Here is a 20,154-nt window from a genome sequence, read left to right as displayed (position 1 = left end):
ACCCGGTTCACGCTGGTCGAAAAGAGGGAACACTAGCATGGATGAAGTTAGGTTGAGTTCAGCATTTCCAATATGGCAACCGCCGACAGATGGGTGACGTCACAGAGACGTCCATTTATTCAACAGTCTATATGTAAGACCGTTGAGATCCTCTTCCTGCTCTCCTCTTTCACTAACACTTCTGATTTAACACAACAAACAATGACATCGTTGTGTCCTTGCAGAAGCATGACCTCTGACCTTTGTGAAATTCCACCGTTGGATAAAGTGTCTGGCCACATCTCGAGCTGCTTTCCCATGAACCACTGAGCTGATGTCGTGCCAAGGCATTCTGGGAGTTGTGTGTCTGTCTATGAAATCTGTGAAACATCACAAACAGGACCGTCAGACACGCAGGAGATGAAATAAACGTCAAAGTGTTAAAGGGAAAGCTTCGCGGTGTTCTTACCGTCGAACGGTTTGTCCAGCTGGATCCAGTCCTTGTGCACAAAGTTGCAGTAGTCTTTACCGTGCCAGAACCGCGTGTTTCCAAACAACTCTCCCACGCCGGTTTGCAGGCTTCGCACCGAGCCACTTCCTGAAACACACACATGAACGTCCAGTGTCATCAGCATGAAGGTATTAAATGATCTCTTCCCTAGATAGTAACTGTGGCGTAATGCTCGCCTCGCCGCGTCTTAGATCCTGTTTAGTGATGGTCCAGGAACTACTGGAGTTGAGTTCAGTAAGGGGGACTTCCTTTTTTGGAGTCTGAATGAGTAACAGGTCTAAATCAGTTGGTAATTCCTCAAGGAGATTGGATTAGCCACCAGACTTCACTGACAAAAGCAGTAATTTTACCCTGCAGAGCACAGGAGTTGCTCATCTACCACTACCTTGATTTTTAGTGCATTTAAATTTCATGTAATAATCTAGTTTCCTTTAACTTACCGTCAAAAACCCCAATCCTGTTTTGTCACTGTAGTCTGGTAGGCTGTTTCTCGTTACATAAAAACATTAACATAATCTATAAAAGGTCTCTCTTTGGAGATACTTCCTGTTACGTTGGAACACACTTCGGTTAACGATCCGAGCCTGCTGTCGATGTAAAGAAAATCACTTTGGGTGGCCCAGATTCACAAACACTAGAGTTCAAAGCATCTCCAGCCCGGTGTGTAATCTGTGTACAGCTCACCAGAGGAGGATGCTGACAGTGATGCACTGGTGTTTGGAAAATGCTTTGACGGCACTTTTGCAGAGATGAAACAGCAGCAGCTGCAGCAGAGACAGCACCGCACTCAAGATTTAACAAACCTACTTCAAGAGTCAGAGACATGCAGACTGAGGAGAGCTCACCAACACACACTTCTCTTTTTTACTTTCCTTTTATACATTTGAATAAGATGCAACAGCTTAAAAAAATAAGAGTCATAAGGGAGGTTTTTTAGATTTTGTTGACAGTTGTTTCTGTTCCGATGTATCACGTGAGCTGGATAAACAAAGACAAACCAGGTAAGCAAACATCGGCTCTGCTCCACTTGATAAACCTCCTGACACACGTGTGTGTGTGCTCAGAGAGAAATATGAGTTTGTTTAAAAGAAGTGAAAGAGCGTGTGATTACAGGCTGCAGGATCTCATCACATAAAACTCAACGCTGTTTGGGGGGAAAGCCCAGATGTTGTAATGTCTTCTTGCTTCCCTGTAATCAACTTCTCAAGTGGTTCTTTTAGAGAGACTCAAGTTGAGGTTTTACTCCAGACCCTATTCCTGCTTTTTCCACCCTTATATTTAAACTTTATGATAAGTGAGCCTAAGAAACGTCAAAACTGCCAATTTGTAAATGACAAATGTAGCATTTTGACTTTTTTTTAGCATTTTAAATAATAAATGTGAAATGCTGGTTTTCTCCTTCAGTTTTGTAAACATAAACAAAGAGAAGCAGATTCTTACATTTAAGAAGTAGGAACAAGCACAACTTCAAAGTTTTAACAGTAAACAGTCGATCAAACACGTACTGATCGTACATTGATACCTAAAGTTTGATCAATGCTTCAGTGATGTAATGAAAATGAAAAGCCTGATTTTATCACAAATGCAAGGAATCTCCTGCTCATACTCGCATCAAAAGACGGATCAAAAGACTCATTTTATGAATCAACCTTGGCAGCAAGATGCTTCAGACTCTCACACACACACGAGCCAAAGGTTGGTCAGTAAAAATCAGAGCCACAGCAAAGCACACTGGGAGACGGGCGGCAGGCCGGCGCCTCCAACTCACCAGCCTGACACTGGCCGATCGGAGCGGCCGTCCTCAGCTCGGCCAGCCTGCTGTGGATCAGATTGTGTTGGCTGGTGACGCTGTTGGACCAACCTAAACAGGGCGGCCACAAACACTGAGACGGCAGCCCAGACTGAGGCGATCACTGCTGCTAATGACGAGTCAGAGCTCCCAATCTGATTGGTCCTCGTCGTTTGTTTCCTGCAGTCTGACTCCAAACTTTAAGGTTATCATGAAATACAGGATGTTCAGATGTTTCTGACTCACTCTGCACTCTGAGGGTTTCACTAACTGAAAGTCAAATGAAACTGCAAAGTGTGGATTTTTATATCCTTTCAGCAAGCTATCCCAAGCTAGCACCATGCTTGCTAACCCTGATTTTCCCGCCCTTTTCCCTGCTGTTTTGTTACCACTTCAAACGCCATTTTTGGTCCTCCCTTGCTTTCTGTTGTTACAGGAAACACACAAACATGCTGTATCAAATAGCTTCTGCTAGCCGCGTCAGACAGATATTACTAGTATGTATAAATAAAGATTTAGACAACACATGTACGCCCCTGCAAGTTAAAGCTAGGGTTGGTAGTCACGGAAAACTAGCATGAATTTGAATGTAGCATTTCCTCAGGACTCCGTCTAACCCCTCCCCCCCTCCACTCGGAGCTCCTCCTGACAAGAAAATCTATCAAAGCTGCGTCAGCACCGTTAAACAGTCAACAACAGGGACTAAGACTCACTGGCTTCGTCCTCTGGGTCACTGTCGGTATCGCTGTCAGGACTGGCGAGACCGTGTTTCTGGAGGTGTCTCCTGATGCTGAACCTGGTCCTCTTAATCCTCCCCTGACCCTTCAGCTTGGGCTGGTCCACCGAGTCCGTCACCGAAAAGACACCCTTCCCGTTGCTCTGGGCACCGCTGCCGTTGGCGGGGGCGGCCATGTTGGTAGTGGCAGCTTCAGCCTAAAAGGAGTTGAATGAGTAAATATTGGACGGGTTAAGGTGGGAGGAAGTGTGTTTTCTTTTTCAAAATAAGAGCATGGGAAAATAAATGAAACAGCAGAAGAAGATTATAAAATATTTAACAGCTTAAAGGTTTCCTTAACTGAATATAAACTGAACATTTGTCCAACCTGTTCCAAATGTGAGCGCGTCACACTCCCAATATCCGTCAGCCGGTGTTCCCTGTCGTCCCAGCGTCCGTACGCCAAGTCAATCCCGCCGACGAAGGCCACCGATTGGTCAACGATGATGATCTTCTCGTGATGAGCCCACAGGTAGACGGCAGAGGAGACGTGGTCTGGATGGCGCATCACCTTTAGAGGATAGGTCGAACATTCAGACGGGTAACAGGTACACTCACATGATGGTGTAGGGGCAGATCATGAACAGACCTTGATGTTGGGGTGAAGGTGGTGCAGAGTTCTCTTGCTGTAACCAGAGTTGATGCCCAGAGCTAACTCCACCTCCTTATAGAGCATCACGAAGATATGCACTCCTTGTTGCTGTGAAAACAAACATGATTAGAATCAGTCCAAGTGACTACAACGAGAGAGAGAGAGAGACAGTCACATCTTATTTAAGGGAGGGAGGTGTGCTCTCCCCGCCTCTGGAATTAGCATTCCACATACCAACAAGCTGGTTATGTAACAAGACTCAATGTCTGTTGTTTTTAGGGTTTAAGGCTTTATCATAAAGACCAGATCCTTCTCCCTGTCTTCAGTCCTTGAGATTTCAGCCTCAATAAAACAGAAAGGGTTCCTCTCTTACCGCTTTGCGTTTCAGGATGCAGTCCAGACGCCAGCGGTTTCCCTCAACAACCGGCCTCTTCAGGAAGATCTCTGGACTCAACCTGCGGAGGAACACACACATATTTAGATGAGCCTCTCCTTTGGAATCATCTACCAGTCAGGGTCCGGGAGGCAGACACCCTCTCTACTTTTAAGAGTAGGCTTCAAACTTTCCTTTTTGATAAAGCTTATAGTTAGAGCTGGATCAGGCTTGGACCAGCTCTTAGTTATGCTGCTATAGGCTTAGACTGACACACTGGGATCCTGTCTTTCCCTCTCTCTCCTCTCTCTGCCTGTCTCTCACTTTAACTCTTCCTGTCCCATTAAAGTTACTAACCATAGACCTTTCTGGAGTCCCTGAGCTCCCTTGTCTCGTAGGTTCCTCTGGATCTCTGCTGCTGTGGACGTGGTCCAGACTCCAGCTGCTACAACTACTACTATCCGTCTCTCCACTATCATCTCTCTCTCTCTTCATCTCCCTCTATCCCTCTCTCCAACACGGTCTCATCAGATGTGTGTCTAACATGAGTCTGGTCCTGCTGGAGGTTTCTGCCTGTTAAAGGAAGTTTGTCCTTGCCACTGTAACTTGCTAAATGCTGCAAAGTGCTCTGCTCATGGTGGATTAAGATGAGATCAGACTGAGTCCTGTCTGGAAGATGGGACTGGATCTGATCTCTCTACTCAAGAGCTCTACTTCAGGTCCTGCAGATACACACACACAGACACTCACATTTTGCATACAGCAGCAAAACATGTGTGTGTGTGTGTGTGTGTGTGTGTGTGTGTGTGTGTGTGTGTGTGTGTGTGTGTGCGTGTGTGCGTGTGTGTGTGTGTGTGTGTGTGAGTGCTAATATAACAGTAGTCGGAGCCTGAGACTGAAACTGATCCGTTTGACCAGAACACCTCCCTGAAGGGTGACCGCCAAGTGCACTCCCTGCACTCTGACACACACACACACACACTCACACTCACACACACACACACACACACACACACACACACACACACACACACACACACACACATACACACACACACACTTACCACCAGTCTGTGATGAATATTTCCTCTTTAGCTTCTTCCAGGGCATCGGCCACGTCTTCCATGTACGTCTTCCCGTTCACATACCTGCAGAAGACACACACAGACAGGTGTTCACATGCACACATGACCAAAAAAGCATACACAGGTACACAGGTACACAGGTACACAGGTACACAGGTACACACACACACACACAACCTCTCACAGACAGTATAGTGTTGCCCAGCAGGAACAGAGGTGATGAGCAGGGGAGGCTCACTTTCCCTCTCTTTGTGTCAGGTTACTCCAGCGAGACACACATACACACACCATACACACACACACACACACCATACACACACACACACACACACACTCTCACACACACTCACACTCACTCACACTCACACACACACACTCACACACACTCACACACTCACACACTCACACACTCTGCCAGCTGGACCGGGCCTCGTCTAGACATTTTCACAGATACCTGGTCCCGGTATTTCGGCGCTTATTTGCATAGATGTAATACGGAGGGCCGAAGGTGAACTCCTCATTGACGTGCATTCATAACATGCATAATGGAAGGCGGACTTCAGGGCTCCGTGACACTGAAATCAAAGGTTACACGGCTTTAAGGGGACGGTGTCAGTTTGTTGGCGTGGTTACCATTTAGCTGGGATGTTCACTTCCTCTCTGGCGAAGGATCCGAAGCGGTGGTCGGTGAGGAAGGCCGAGCCGTGCTTCTGAACGAAGCCTTCGATGGCCTGACCCCACCAGCGGGCGTGTCTGTAGCTGCTGCACTTCAGGACTAGTGACCTGGACACACACACACACACACACACACACACACACACACAGAAACAGATTTAGTATTATTATCAAGCACAGTATCTGATGGTTTCCCCTAGGATATATCAGACTCTAATTTTCAGTAAACAGAAATCTGGACTGTACTCGACGTAGAGTTTCACACACCTGGACAGACTGTCGATGCGAACCCCGTGTTTGGTCTCTGTGTCTTTGGAGTCCATCATGATGTTGAACTCTTTGTCCACCAGCATCACAAAGGAGATAGCACCGGAATCCGGCTTCATGTAGAGCAGGAACGAGTCCTTCACCACCAGCCAGCTGCACGCACACGCACACACACACACACACACACACAACATGGAGAGAGTTTAGTATTCACACAGAAATCAACCACCAGGAGCACTGGTGGCCTGGTGGTCTAAGCGCCCCACATATAGAGGCTACAGTCCTCGTCACAGGGGTCGCCGGCCTGACTCCCGGTCGGTCGACCATTCACTGCATATCTTCCCTCTCTCTCTACTCCCCACAGTTCCTGTCTCTCTTCAGCTGTCCGAACAATAAAGGCAAAAAAGCCCAAAAATATAACTTTTTAAAAAAAGAAATGAACCACCAAAACAACAAAACATTAAATTCAGTTTGTGGTAAATTCTCCTTTTATACAACCTGCTGTAAATCAGAACGTCTATATGACATGAAACCACTCATTATTTTTAAAGGTAAACTTAAGACTTAATTTTTTTTTTGTTTTTACTTTACATTTTTTAGGATACAAGACACACAACAGCTCTGTATTTTTACAAGTCATGGAAAGGAAAGAGTAAAGACCCAAAGTAGAATAATAAATTAAATAGAAATAAATGAAAATGAATGTTAAATAATAACAGTAACAATAATAACAATAAAAACCACTACAATAATAAAAGTATTTATGATATTAATGAAAATAATAATGGTAACAAATTAGAAGGAAGTAGCTACAGTTGTATGTTCCATCTATACAGGTCAAGACTTAACTTTTTAATCTAGCTTTTAATTTATTACTAATTTATTTTTAGCCCTGGACTGCCTTATTATTATTTTAATCATCGCTTTGACGTTTATGTATCTTATTTAATTATTATCTATTTTATTTCCTGTATTCATCTGATCTTGTCAACGCTACCTTATTCTTAACTTTTCTTTCCACTCTTACTTATTTTATTAATTTTACTGTGTTGATTTTATTTTTGAGTATTTCATTTATAATCCTGCCTTTTTTATTTTACCATCGCTGTTGTTTTCTGTTTCTCTGTTATTTTGTGAAGCACTTTGGACTGCATGTTTTTAATGTCTGAAAGGTGCTTTATAAATAAAGTTGAGTTGAGAGTTATGTCTGTGTTTGTGCGTCTCTGTTGGTGCTCACTGACCGTTTGGACCAGCGGTAACACATTTTACTGTGACCGCAGCAGTTCATCCCGGGGACTCGATGACCGCCGGATCTCTTCAGCACCATCCCCTCTCTGGAAACATGAAAAGATGATGTTATTATCAGATTTTAGGAAGCCATCAAAAACAGAGATGAAAGTTATGGATATCACAGAACATAAAGTTTCTGGTTTAGGACACAAATATCTGACTCGAATTTTGGCACAAAAAAAGGATTTAAAGCTCGGCCTGCAGAGCATCAGCTGCTCTTCACCTCCTCTACTCCATCACCTCCTTTCTCCTGTGTCATGTATCCTCACTGATGCTCGCCCGAAGGCTCTTTGCTGCTGCTCTCGCTGCCTTGGCTTTTCATGTATGCACACAATAAGGTGCATTTCGACCAAGAGTTTCGGGGTCTTTTAGCCCCCTGAACTAAAAGGCTCCTTTGTCCCCATTGTTGTCTGTGTTTGGACCGCGGGCTGAAGTCCTAGGTAGATTGTGTAAATCAGGCCGATGACGTATGGAGGAAAAAATTATATTAAATAATCTTCTGAAATCTTAATAAAAACTAAACTAGTTTGCATTCCCAGGAACTCCCTCTGTGTTTCAACAGCTGTGTAAACTTCACAAACACCGTTACGTTCAACCAAAAGTCCCAGGACTTTTGAAAAGTACTACCCCCCAAGCAGGGGCTTTTCAGGGGGGAGGTTTTCTACCCCGAACTAAATTTAGACCCGTGTTCCTCCGGTCGAAACACGCATAGTTCCGGGGTAAAGTTCCTGCGGTCGAAAACAGCCTATAGAGAGGGGAGGTGTGCTCTACCCGCCTAAGCCTTCGTCATTCCACTTAGGCACATGGAAGAGCAGTGATCTCCCAGAACGGAGCCATACCGCCAAATATAACTTCCTGCATGTAAATAATTCATTCTGTTGACGAGAGTGGTCCAGATTAGAATAAATGTACTTTCATTCGTATTTATGTTTGATTTAAAATAATTCAGCACTTTTTGACCCTTAAGTCAAACTTTGTCTTTAAAGAAATATAGGAACCAAAGACTTGCGACCCCTGCTAACCCTCGAAGTGATTAAATGTTGTGTCATACTTCATTGAGCTGGTCTGCTGAAAATTAAGCACCTCCATGCACACCCGGCTGTATTTCCTGTGGTGCTGTGAATTAACTTGCTGCTACTGATGCTTCTATTAATTCATTGTTAATTTGCCCTAACCTTAGGGGTCATCAGGCAACAAAGAAAGACAGAAAACTAATGAAACATTTATATATATTTGAAATTTGACTATTTTTGTAACTATTTTTAGAATTATGGGTAAAATAAGCAACTTTAGATCATTTAAAAAAAACAAAAAAAAAACTGGAAGACATCTTGCAACCCTAAATTAGTGTCTCGCGACCCCCCAGAGGGTCCCGGCCCACACTTTGGGAACCACTGAATTAGACAACTTAGCCTTGGATAGGAACAGACTAAAGTATGACTCATCAGTTTTGGGCTCAACACAATTCTAGTCTTCTCAAATTGCTCAGGGTAATTGGTAGTAAGTGGGATCTCTAAAACAGATGAGTTTAGCTGTGCTTTTAGGCTTTAGTGTAAAATGTAAACACCAAAAAGTGACAAATAATGTTAGTTTTTTGTCTTACAAGCCTTTTGGTCCCAGATCATGGATAAAGGAAAGCTGGCTCACGTCGATGAACTCCAACTGAAAGAGAAAAACACGTGTCTGTGTTAAAAAACAGAATCTGACACAAACATTTGAATCTTTGCCTTTTTAAACACACAGTTTGTGAAGTTTGAACCCTTCTGAAGTATTTAACACCAAACGCACTGTTGCATGGTAGTTTCTGTACATCGGCATCTTCAGCAGGTTGTTCAGGTAATCTTCCAGTTGTTTCTGGAACAAGCAGAAACATCAGCGAGTCATTATATGCATAAAGATGATAGATTCATCCACGACATGATCATGAGAGAGTTGGTGATCGTCATCAGGCGTACCTTCCGACTGGAAACCTGATCATCTCTGGCCAGCTCATCCCTTCCTCGGGGGAGGTTGGGCATGTGCCTCGCCCCACTCGCTACTGTCTGCCTCTTCACCGTGTGACTGCAGAGAGGAATGAAAAGAGCCTATGAGAGGTTGTTCGGTCAAATCATGCAGATAAAGGGAAGCTGAAGAAAGATGCTGCTTGTAGTCCATGTAGTATTGACCAACAAGGTGTCCACAGGCTTTGGTGTCTGTAGGAAAAACAGTCTGTATGGAGAGCAAAAGCAGGAGGGACGAACTCAAGTGTAGGCTCCCATGGTTGTTAATGTGAGGAGGATTTCTTTCTCTCTATAAGCACATATCTGCATGAAGAGCAGCAAACAATCTGTTCTAGATCAAACATTTACACTGAGACACTAATCTGCTTGATGCTGTGTCACTAAAGACAATCAGCACTTAGATTTCCTGACTTCCCTGAACGCAGCATCAGAAATGATGCTGACGTAGTTTTCTTCTCCTCTTGAGGACAGACCTGACAAAGCTTTTTACTTTCAGCTACAACTAACCTGTAATTACAGATTCTGATTCAGAGACATGTTGAATCTGGATCTCAGGGTCTGGGTTTTAGTCTGAGAAGGGTTCTGGTCTCTGTCTGTAGTCTGAGGAGTATCCACCAATCAGGTGTCAGCAGAAAAAAATGTCTGTATGGAGAGCAACAGCAGGTGTTCTAGAATTCTGACATCATCAAAGACAGAATTCCAGAATTCTGTCTTTGATGATGTCAGAATTCTGTCTTTGATGATGTCAGAATTCTGTCTTTGATGATGTCAGAATTCTGTCTCTGATGATGTCAGAATTCTGTCTTTGATGATGTCAGAATTCTGTCTTTGATGATGTCAGAATTCTGTCTTTGATGATGTCAGAATTCTGTCTTTGATGATGTCAGAATTCTGTCTTTGATGATGTCAGAATTCTGTCTTTGATGATGTCAGAATTCTGAGAACAAATGGAACATTCCATGAAGAAGGTCAGAGCTAAAGAAACATCAGAGTCTCTAATCCTCTTTCATAGACCTCCATTCAACAAACAAACATTGTAGACGTAGTTTTCTTCTCCTCTTGAGGACAGACCTGACAAAGCTTGACTTTTGACTTTTGACTAATCTGCATCATGATGTTGTTATTTCAGCAAACTAAAGACCCGTTAATTACAAGAACATCACAAGAACATCAGTTTCTGTTTCAGGTTCATACCGCTGAAGGAAGCCAGAGGGAAGCCTCTGTGGAACTGTTTACAGTGAAACTGAGACTCAGTAGAAACAGATGAACGGGCGCTTCTTTGAGGGATGCAACAAACTAAAATATAAGACTTTTATGCTTCAGACAGAGGGGGGAATTTGTCTGAGCAATTATCTGAGCACACGGTTGCTTCTCAAGTTGCAAAGTGGATTGTAAAAAATGAAGAGAATAGAAAAGGAAGTCTTTGTCGTAGGTTATTGTTAACTGCCGAAAAGTTCACCGTCATTTCAACAGGTTATGTCGTCAGTAGATACGGGATGAGTTCCAAGTTTATATTGATTGAAAGTTGCTTTCATACACACACCTGGTATAGGTTTCAGACCTGAACTCAAAGCCAGTCCAAGCTGCTGTGTTTACCTGCGTGTGGGCAGCGGCAGCCTCATGAACGCCTTGTACGTCCTCAGCTCTCTGTGGAGCTCCATGAAGTGTTTCTCCTTCCTCTTCACTAGCCACGTGAACTCCCTGTGCTTCAACTCGATCTGAAACACCGCCGGCATCGACTGACAACACAACACAGACGCTTCAGTTAGACATCAGAAGTTTCCTGTTAACGGATTTTAAATTGACTGTCAGCTGCTTTGAGTTTTGAGCTCACCTTGCTGACGCTCCTTTGCGCGCTGATGTTGAAGCGGTCCTGAGATGACGTGAAGCGCTCCACCTCCAGGATCTTGGCTGTGATCGGAGCGGACAGGTACACCTTAGCTCCAGACTCCTTGAAAGGGACCGTGTTGTAGACGGCGGTGAACGGTAAATGATCGGCTGCAGAAAACAAACCAGATATGAGACACAGATTTGATGAAGTGAGGGGAGGTCAGCGCCTGACCTGGACGCCGGATCTTTGCACACTCACATGGAACGGCTAAGTCTGTTGTGTCGTACTCTCCGTCAGCCAAGTCCAGCTCTCGTGTGTCCAGATTCTCCATGATGCCGGTCATATCATTAGCAACCAGCTCCAGGGTGCTGGAGTTTGGCTCGGACTGCCGCAGCATGGTTAGCACTCAGTGTGGAGCCCCGGGCTCACCTGGAGAGACAGGTATTCAATTTAAACAACTTTATTCATCTCTTTAAGGGCGATCGGTTTGAGGAAGCTTCAACATAAGAAACAGCAACGATAAATTATTCATCTGAGCTAAATATAGGATGAGATCTAAAAGGAAGAGCAGACTGATTAATCCAACTCGATGAAGCTCTAAAAAAGGGTCAGTCTGAAGACCGGGAGTTAAGGATCTGTCCTGATAAAAAGGATCAATGTGAGCCAGGAGAATCCCTCAGGATGGTTTTTACCACCTTATTTAAGCAGTATGTCTATCTCGCCCCCACCTGAGGCCTTCAGGAGACCATAATGACCACTCCTACTCGAGGCCATTTGGTCTCAGGGGTCCAGAAACCCAGATTTTGAAAAAGATTTCCATCATGATGATGTGAAACTAGACATAGAAGAAGCACGACCCTTTGCTGCATGCATGGTTGTAACCACCATTGAGGACACCGAGGTCATGTCCTCTGTATTTTTTTCAAGTGACAAAAAGAAGGTGATATAACTGACTGCAAATATACTTTGTGTAGGACATCATTTGCGCCTCTACATCACCGTGTGGTAGATCATCCTCTCATAACTCTAAGATCTTTGGTCATGGCTGTGGTTTGAGGGTGGGCTGCCTCAAAAATCTGCTAGATTTGTACAGATTTCTGATGTACAGATCCCTACAACAACAAGGCAAGGCAATAAAAGTTCATTTAACGTTATTCCCAACGGGACAGGAAGAGGATGATAGGGGGATAAAAAATAAGAAAAGTGGTGAGTGAGAAGTCAAGTGCTGCCCACAGTTCCCCACCCAGGACAGGACCTTGTACCATATACTGTACACACACACACACACACACACACACACTGATGTTAAACAAACAATACTGTCCTCATCCAGTTCAAACAATGTAATGACCATAGAGGTTTTCTGTGGCAATCATAATGGAACTTATATAGTCTAAATTTAACAACATGCCAACTGTAAGAGTAATAGGATCATTGTATAACCTACATTTTACTTTGACTCTTGTGCTGTTGTGTCACTATTTAGTGTTTAAATTATTTAAATGTGTCTCAATGTTAATATGAAGGAGGTGTATTTTATTTAACTTCATGATCCTCCTTATAATATAGCAGGAGAGACAAGTGAGGACAGACGGGGACAGACAGTGGATGAAGGAATGGAAAGAGAACAGCGGGGAGGCAGCAGAGAGAAAGAGAGAGACACAGAAAAGGAGGCTGAGGGAAAGAGTGAAGCAGACTCACAGGGACGAGAGAGGGAGAGCAGCACTGAGGGAGACAAAGATGGAAGAGAGATGACAGAAGAGGGGAGAGTGTCTACATGAATTGGATCCTGCCAGGTACAAAAATAAAAAGCCAAATGATGGAGAAGTACAGCCTTCTAAACAACAAGTGGATTAATCAAAGCCACAGTTACACCCCAAAGGAAGTTTCAGAGGCTGTTACGATACAGCAATAAACTGTAGGATAAATATCCATGGTTGAGGTATTCAGAGTCAGAAGATAGTGCATACTGTGCCATCTGTATGCAAAATTTTGACCTCAGTATTTGTCAAATCCTGGTTACAGCCCTGGCTGCATGTCTCCCCCTCTCTGACTCTGTTTTCATGATTTGGATGCTTCCTTCTCTCTCACTGACTTTTCTCACGCCTCTTCATCTTCCTGTGTTCTCGCTCTCTACCTCCACCTTCTTCTTCTTCAGCTGTTTAATCTCATCAACCTGCATCTCTTTCTCTCTCTCTCTCCGCAGCCTCAGATCACATCAGATCACACACTAATCCAAACAGGATTACCCGAGCAGAGGCAGACAGGAGCGGAGGCCTTTTCACATCACATTCCCCCCGTATGAAAACATGTGTGGAGGGCTTAAAGCAGGTCGATCTGAGCGTGTGTGTTTCTGTGTGTGTGTGTGTGTGTGTGTGTGTGTGTTTATGAATCAAAAGGCTGGCTGCACAGATTCACACACAAACTGACCCAAAAGCACGAATGTGACGACTAATTCAGCGAGTGGTCGTAGCAGAGAGAGACAAAACAACAACAACAATCGAATGGTTTCACCTGAACTCGCAGTTTAAAGAAGTTAATCCTTCGCTAACGCTGCAGGTAAACCTCTAAGCCAATCAGAAACATGCGGCTGCAGCTGCTTGAACAGTTTGGTGTAAACTCAGCTGGTCGTGCGGCAGATTTCACGAGTACAGCTTCAGTCATAACGGCCTTCACATTCACACACAATGCAAACTTAAACAAACAAGATGCAAAGCTGCAACCTTCCCTGCACCACGATGACGCCACATTTGGTTTGGACAAACAGTGTGCAGTGTGGAGCCTGTGATATGCAAACACAGCACGTCTCTGTTTGTGTCCGTGCTGCCGCAGCGTGACGGAGAAATGTGTGTGAAAGTGCGTCTGAGGTGTGTCTGCAGACGTCTGACTGAAGCTGCCGGATGGACCGGTGCTGCAGGGAATTAAAATAACAGAAAACCTGCAGCAGCATGAGGAACGAAGAGACGGGAAACATCAGCAGGCTGAAACAGAGAGGATCACAGCTTCAGTTACAGTCACACCCTCGCTCTTATGTCTGTAACAGAGAAGTCAAAATCATCCCTCAGACACACAAAGAGGAGTCTTTAAACTCTTTAAACAGATTTAGAAACAAGAAACTTCAGAGAAGTGAAGATAAGAGTTCTGATTCATGATGAATATGAACGAAGATAAGCTCACTTTGTATTCCTCTTCAGTAGATATTTATGGACCTGAAACATGCTCACACATTACTCTGTGAAGGTTTGTTTTAACGTCATGTTTTTAAAGTTTCAGTCTCTGTAACACAGCAGCACACGGAAGAGGATTAGGGCCACTGAAAAATAAAATAAAATTAAAGTCAAATTTTTTTTTAAAATTATTACTCTGAGAATGAAGTCAGAATTCTGACTTTAATCTCATAATAATAATAAAAAAAACATTTTTTTGACCTTTTTTTTTCAGTGGCCCTAATCCTCTTCCGTAGCAGCAGCATGTTCCCAGCTAGCAATGTTTTGTTCTAAAAACGTTCTGTTACAGAGAATGTTACTTTAATGTTTTCAGCAGGAAGTTTTCTTCATGTTCACAAAATGTTCTCAGATAACATACTCTAAAAACATTCAATAATCTGTGACCCAGAGAAAGTTCTCAAAGTATCCTTTGAATGTTAAAGATAAAACATTCTGTCTTTGTTCTTATGAAATCTTATTAAAAGCTTTAGTGATTTGAGGCGTCAGAACCATCCTTAAAAACATTTCTTTTACGTGATGCTTTGAGAATGTTGCTTCTTTGTTATTAAGTAACATTATGGGAACATTTTATAGAAAACATTCAATAATATTAACAAAACATCATCTGAATGTTAAAGACAAAATGTTCCTCTTTCATTAATAATTAACAAAAAAGGAACATTATTCAAATAGATAAACATCCTTAAGATATTCTTTGAACATTACACTCAAAGCCTTGTCTTGAAACATAATCTGAACTTATAGGGAGTGTTAGCCAATGTGGTGGGAACATTCAAGGATGGGACATGATTTTCTAATGTTGAATATTTGTTCACTCATTAAAAACCTGAGAGTTAAGGTGAATATTTTCTCATTTTAAAAGTAAAATGTGTCGTCCTTTCCCCGGTGACTGGTTGTAATTCAGTATTCCCGCCAGACGGTGGCGGTAGAGCGTCTTAAAGCTGTTTGCTAACTGCTACTAAGTAACAGAATAATAAGAATGCTAGCTGCATTTAATAGCAGAAGAAGAAGAAAACATTAGCGACTGGAAGTACGCTTGTGCCGCTCTGCTGCCTCACAGAAACACCAACATAAAGATCGAGGCAGACGCTGACAGAGCACACTACTAGCAGCACCTCGTCCTGCTGCTGGTTAACGCAACTGCCACACAAACGGTCCGTTAACGGGACAGGTGTCCTGTGGAGTGTTTACGTTTACTGCAAACGGCAAACTCCTGCCTTAAAACATGAAGCCCGTGCGGAAGTGCTAAAAACTGCAGTTCCTCAAGCGTCCACTAGAGGCTGGCTGCAGAAACACAGGAAACCACATACACACCCATTCAAGGAAGACGATCTTTGCAGCAGAAATAAACATGTTTACAGCCTGGTTCAAAAAACAGTTTAGGTCTGAAGAGCTCATTTCTCTATCAGCACACACTGAACAGGGTGATTTTATTATAACTTGTTATTTTTGTTACATTTTTGGTCATTTTCGCCTTTAATGTATAGGACAGCCAAAGAGGGACAGGATATGTGGGGAGTGGAGAGTGGGGGAGGACATGCAGGAAATGGTCGAGGCTGGAATCGAACCTCCGACCTCCGACACCCGCCGCCGTCCGGCTTCAAAACAGCGCTTCAGGAACATATGTGTGACGTCACCGAGACTACGTCCATTTACTATACAGTCCATGGTCAGACTATGTGCGTAGGCCTCTGCGGAGGTCAACGCCTCCTCGATGTTTGGACAGATGAATACAGAAGAATGAAGAAGTTTACAAACATGTGAGTCAGAGCAGCTTTCACACGACAGCCAAGAAACTCTGGATGTAAAGGTACAAGAGCTGAGACCACGTCTAGACGGTCCACATGACCCCGTCTTCTTAACGACCTTCTGCTGCTCGCTTTAATCATCATCATCATCTTTAGAATGTATATAAATATGATCAACGTAGGTCTCATCTGGCAGGTTAAGGTTAGGCGTATGATGCCTGACTCCAGTGAGCACTCAGGTTAATTGGTAACAGTTTGGACCATCACCCCCCCTAACTGCATCACTCGCCAACCAGGTGGCAGGCTGCACACACACAAACACACACACACACACACTCAATAAGGCCGGCTCACACAGGAAAAGCTCTCTCTGTCTCTGGTGTTCTTCCACACACTGACGCTTCATTCAAGTCAATAATCTGATATTTCTGTGAGCGATGATCGGTGATACGGCGGACGTTATCTGGAGTAACCGATCAGGTAAAAAGAGAAAACATTTCAGATTCTACTTTAAGAAGCTGAAACCAACAGATGTTTTCTATTTTGACCTGATCATATCTTAAACACAGGAGGTCAAACTAGTTCAGAGTGCTGAGTCAGAGGTCACAGCACAGGAAAATGGAAGGATTGTCGTCATCTGTTCTTTCATTGTTTGGAAAGTACAGTGACGGTTCTGTCGGTGACTCAGAGAGAGTTTTGTTTGTTTGTTTGTTTAATGACTCAATCGTGGAGCTAAATGTGAACGAGGTTAATCACATAATGAATGAAAGGTGACGCACTGAATGAAAATCAGACCAATGGGGTGTTTGTGTTACATCTTTCCTCTTGATCGCTTTGCAAACTTTAGTTCAATCTGGTCATAAAACTGTCTTTGACCCTTAAAAAGACACGAGTATTGGGCCCCAGTTTGGCTTGGTGGTTAAGTTGCGTGCCAAATGCACTCTCCTCCAACCTGCAGCCTCAGTTTCTACTCCATTCAGGATCCTGTCTCTAAATAAAAGCAGAAAAATCCCTAAATAAACTCAGTAAAATCCTGTGTCCCATACTTTGCTTTATTAACATTTGATATTAAAGGGACACTCAGTAATTTTCAAACCTGGGCTCTAATAGTTACATATATGAGGGTGTTAATGAGAAAGAAACTGCGCATAGTGTTTGTTCAGGCACGGTTCACAAAGTCAAGCTCGTCCGACAGAACATCAGCTGATTACATCTACACATCCAATCAGCAAACTGCTCTGCCTGCCTTCCCACCTCCACCTCAGCTCCTCCTTTCTGCTGTGTCTGATTTCACCAGTGTCACATGCGTCATCACTGATGCTTGCTCTGTTCTGTACCCCTCTTTGCTGATGCTCTCCCTGCCTTGGATTTTCATATAAGCACACAAAAGAGAGGGGAGGTGTGCTCTTCCCGCCTCAGGCTTTGGCGTTCCACTTAGGCAGAACAGAGTTATACCGCCAAATATAACTAGATGCATGAAATAATAAACATTATCATTTTGCTGCCCGTTGGAGAACATCTGCTTCTCGGTGCACCCTACATTTCCTGTCTCTCTCTAAAGGTGTCCTTTCAAAATAAAAGCACAAAGAATTCTACTTCTTTCCAGTGACTAGCTCAAATTGTTATTCTACGTTACACAAAGGATCCCTAACGCCATAGACCTTTGTGATCAAGATTAGGATGGTCTTTGGAGAGAAGAGTCAACTGAAGTACTTATTCACTTCTGAGGTTTTCAGTTGTTGGTAGATGGATTGGCAGATTTGCAGCGTCGGTGTTTTGTGACTTTGTGAAGGTAAAGTTTGTGGGAGTTGCTGGTCTACCGCTGCAGCTGCACGTCTTTTGAGCGTTTGAGTCACACTCGAGTTTGAAGTTTATTCAGATACAATAATTTACCACCAGATGATGTAATGTAAGAAGCTGTAGAAGCTTTTATTTTACAGATACACAACTGGAAGTGGAAATGCGCAATAAGAGCCTTTTTTGGTGGGTAGCAAATGTGATCAGAACACCGGCTGAAGCGATCAGCTGAAGCGCTTCCAAAGCTTCCTACACATTTAAACATACTCATTGTATGATCAGTATCTTCTTGCATTGAGATGATTTCATACATTTTTCTGGATTTGAATAATAACGAAGACCGCCATGATCTTCAATTTCAACAGAGAATGTGTGTTTGTCATTTTTGGATAAATTTTCACGTCTGAAATTTTAATTGAAACGTTGATTGGATGCAGAAATTACTGTTTCATGCAGTCTCATTTAAGAGCAGCACACACACACACACACACACACACTTTGAGTCACTCTGGAAACTGGAAACCTCCAGCCGGCTGGACAACACTGTATTATACAATAGCAGGAGGAGCATGAATATCCTCTTCTGGCACCCACACAAACACACACACACACACTTCAGAGAGCGCACACACACTGACCTGAGCCCGCTGAGGCTGAGGGAAGCCCATCATCATCTTCCTCATCCTCCTCATGTCCTCCAAACTCTCCCAAAGTTACAAACAAAAAACAAAATCTCCTTTTTCCTTCTCTTCTTCTTTCAATCTACTCACACACACTCTCTACACCACACACACACACTCTCACACACTCGTCCACAGACACACACACACCACCCGGACTGACAGTCTGGGAGCAGAGTGCAGCAGGGACAGAGGCGGAGGAGGGAAGGATCAGTCCGTCCAGACGCAGGGAGGAAAGAGGAGACGGGATTGGCTGGAGAGACATTAAGGAGCTCTAAGACAGCCAATCAGAGGAGAGGGAGGGACTTCCTGTTTGAGGCACCTGTCTGAGTTAAAGAGGCACCAACAGAAATCCAACAACTTCTCATGTGGGGTCAGTTCTCTGTGGAGTCAGGAGCTGAAGTAGGATGAACAGAGTTAGTGTTTAATAGACGGAGAAACAGGAGCAACAAGTTCGCCTCGCTCAGACCGTGTTGGAGAGAGGGATAGAGGGAGATGAAGAGAGAGAGAGATGATAGTGGGGAGACGGATAGTAGTAGTTGTAGCAGCTGGAGTCTGGACCACGTCCACAGCAGCAGAGATCCAGAGGAACCTACGAGACAAGGGAGCTCAGGGACTCCAGAAAGGTCTAAGAAAAGAGAGAAGAGAGGGAGACCAGAAGAAAGAAAAAGAGGAGAAGAAATGGGGAAGGAAAGGAAAGAAGGAAAGGACGGGATAAGAAAAGGAGACATGAAGGATGAAGAAACATGGAAAGAACAAAGAGAGAAAGAAAGAAAGAATGGAAGGAAGGAAAATTGCATGGAAGGAAGGAAGAAGGAATGAAATAAAAGTAGGAAAAAGAAAGAAGAGATAAAATAAAGAAAGCAGGAAGGGATGAAAGGAAGGAAGGAAGGAAGAAGGAAAGAAAAAAACAAGGAATGAAAGAAAGAAGAAAAAAGAAAGAAAGAAAGAAGAAAAGGAAGGAAGGAATGAAATAAATGAAGGAAAGAACGAAAGAAAGAAAGAAAGAAAGAAAGAAAGAAAGAAAGAAAGAAAGAAAGAAAGAAAGAAAGAAAGAAAGAGGGAGGAATGAAAGAAAGAAGGAAAAAGAAAGAAGGAAAGAAGGAAGGGAGGACTGAAAGAAAGAAAGAAAGAAAGAAAGAAAGAAAGAAAGAAAGAAAGAAAGAAAGAAAGAAAGAAAGAAAGAAAGAAAGAAAGAAAGAAAGAAAGAAAGAGGGAGGAATGAAAGAAAGAAGGAAAAAGAAAGAAGGAAAGAAGGAAGGAAGGAAAGAAGAAAGAAAGAAAGAAAGAAAGAAAGAAAGAAAGAAAGAAAGAAAGAAAGAAAGAAAGAAAGAAAGAAAGAAAGAAAGAAAGAGGGAGGAATGAAAGAAAGAAGGAAAAAGAAAGAAGGAAAGAAGGAAGGGAGGACTGAAAGAAAGAAAGAAGGAAAAAAAAAAGGAAGGAATGAAAGAAAGAAAGAAAGACAGAGATCCAGAGGAACCTACGAGACAAGGGAGCTCAGGGACTCCAGAAAGGTCTATGGTTAGTAACTTTAA

General features: G+C 43.3%; 1 protein-coding gene across 3 annotated transcripts in view; it reads right to left on the bottom strand.

Moving 5' to 3' along the window:
* pld1b (phospholipase D1b) overlaps positions 1–20,154 on the bottom strand; it is a 46,796-nt gene that overhangs the window by 14,038 nt on the left and 12,604 nt on the right. For 2 of the 3 annotated variants that reach the window (XM_034706831.1, XM_034706829.1), the window contains exons 2-17: positions 11,426–11,596; positions 11,171–11,334; positions 10,933–11,075; positions 9,292–9,397; positions 9,125–9,190; positions 8,940–8,998; positions 7,288–7,380; positions 6,047–6,199; positions 5,738–5,887; positions 5,084–5,167; positions 4,020–4,101; positions 3,644–3,754; positions 3,383–3,565; positions 2,993–3,212; positions 449–577; positions 241–359 (exon numbers count right to left, since the gene is read on the bottom strand). In XM_034706831.1, coding sequence (XP_034562722.1) covers positions 241–359; positions 449–577; positions 2,993–3,212; positions 3,383–3,565; positions 3,644–3,754; positions 4,020–4,101; positions 5,084–5,167; positions 5,738–5,887; positions 6,047–6,199; positions 7,288–7,380; positions 8,940–8,998; positions 9,125–9,190; positions 9,292–9,397; positions 10,933–11,075; positions 11,171–11,334; positions 11,426–11,564 — 2,001 coding nt within the window. In that variant the 5' untranslated portion in view covers positions 11,565–11,596. Of the gene's footprint in view, positions 1–240; positions 360–448; positions 578–2,992; positions 3,213–3,382; positions 3,566–3,643; positions 3,755–4,019; positions 4,102–5,083; positions 5,168–5,737; positions 5,888–6,046; positions 6,200–7,287; positions 7,381–8,939; positions 8,999–9,124; positions 9,191–9,291; positions 9,398–10,932; positions 11,076–11,170; positions 11,335–11,425; positions 11,599–20,154 lie in introns of all 3 variants that reach the window. The other variant, XM_034706830.1, reaches the window with a different exon arrangement.

Source organism: Notolabrus celidotus, chromosome 17, assembly GCF_009762535.1.
Source record: "Notolabrus celidotus isolate fNotCel1 chromosome 17, fNotCel1.pri, whole genome shotgun sequence".
NCBI lineage: Eukaryota > Metazoa > Chordata > Actinopteri > Labriformes > Labridae > Notolabrus > Notolabrus celidotus.
Note: the sequence above shows the minus strand (reverse complement) of the source record. Positions and strands in the feature narration are given on the sequence as shown.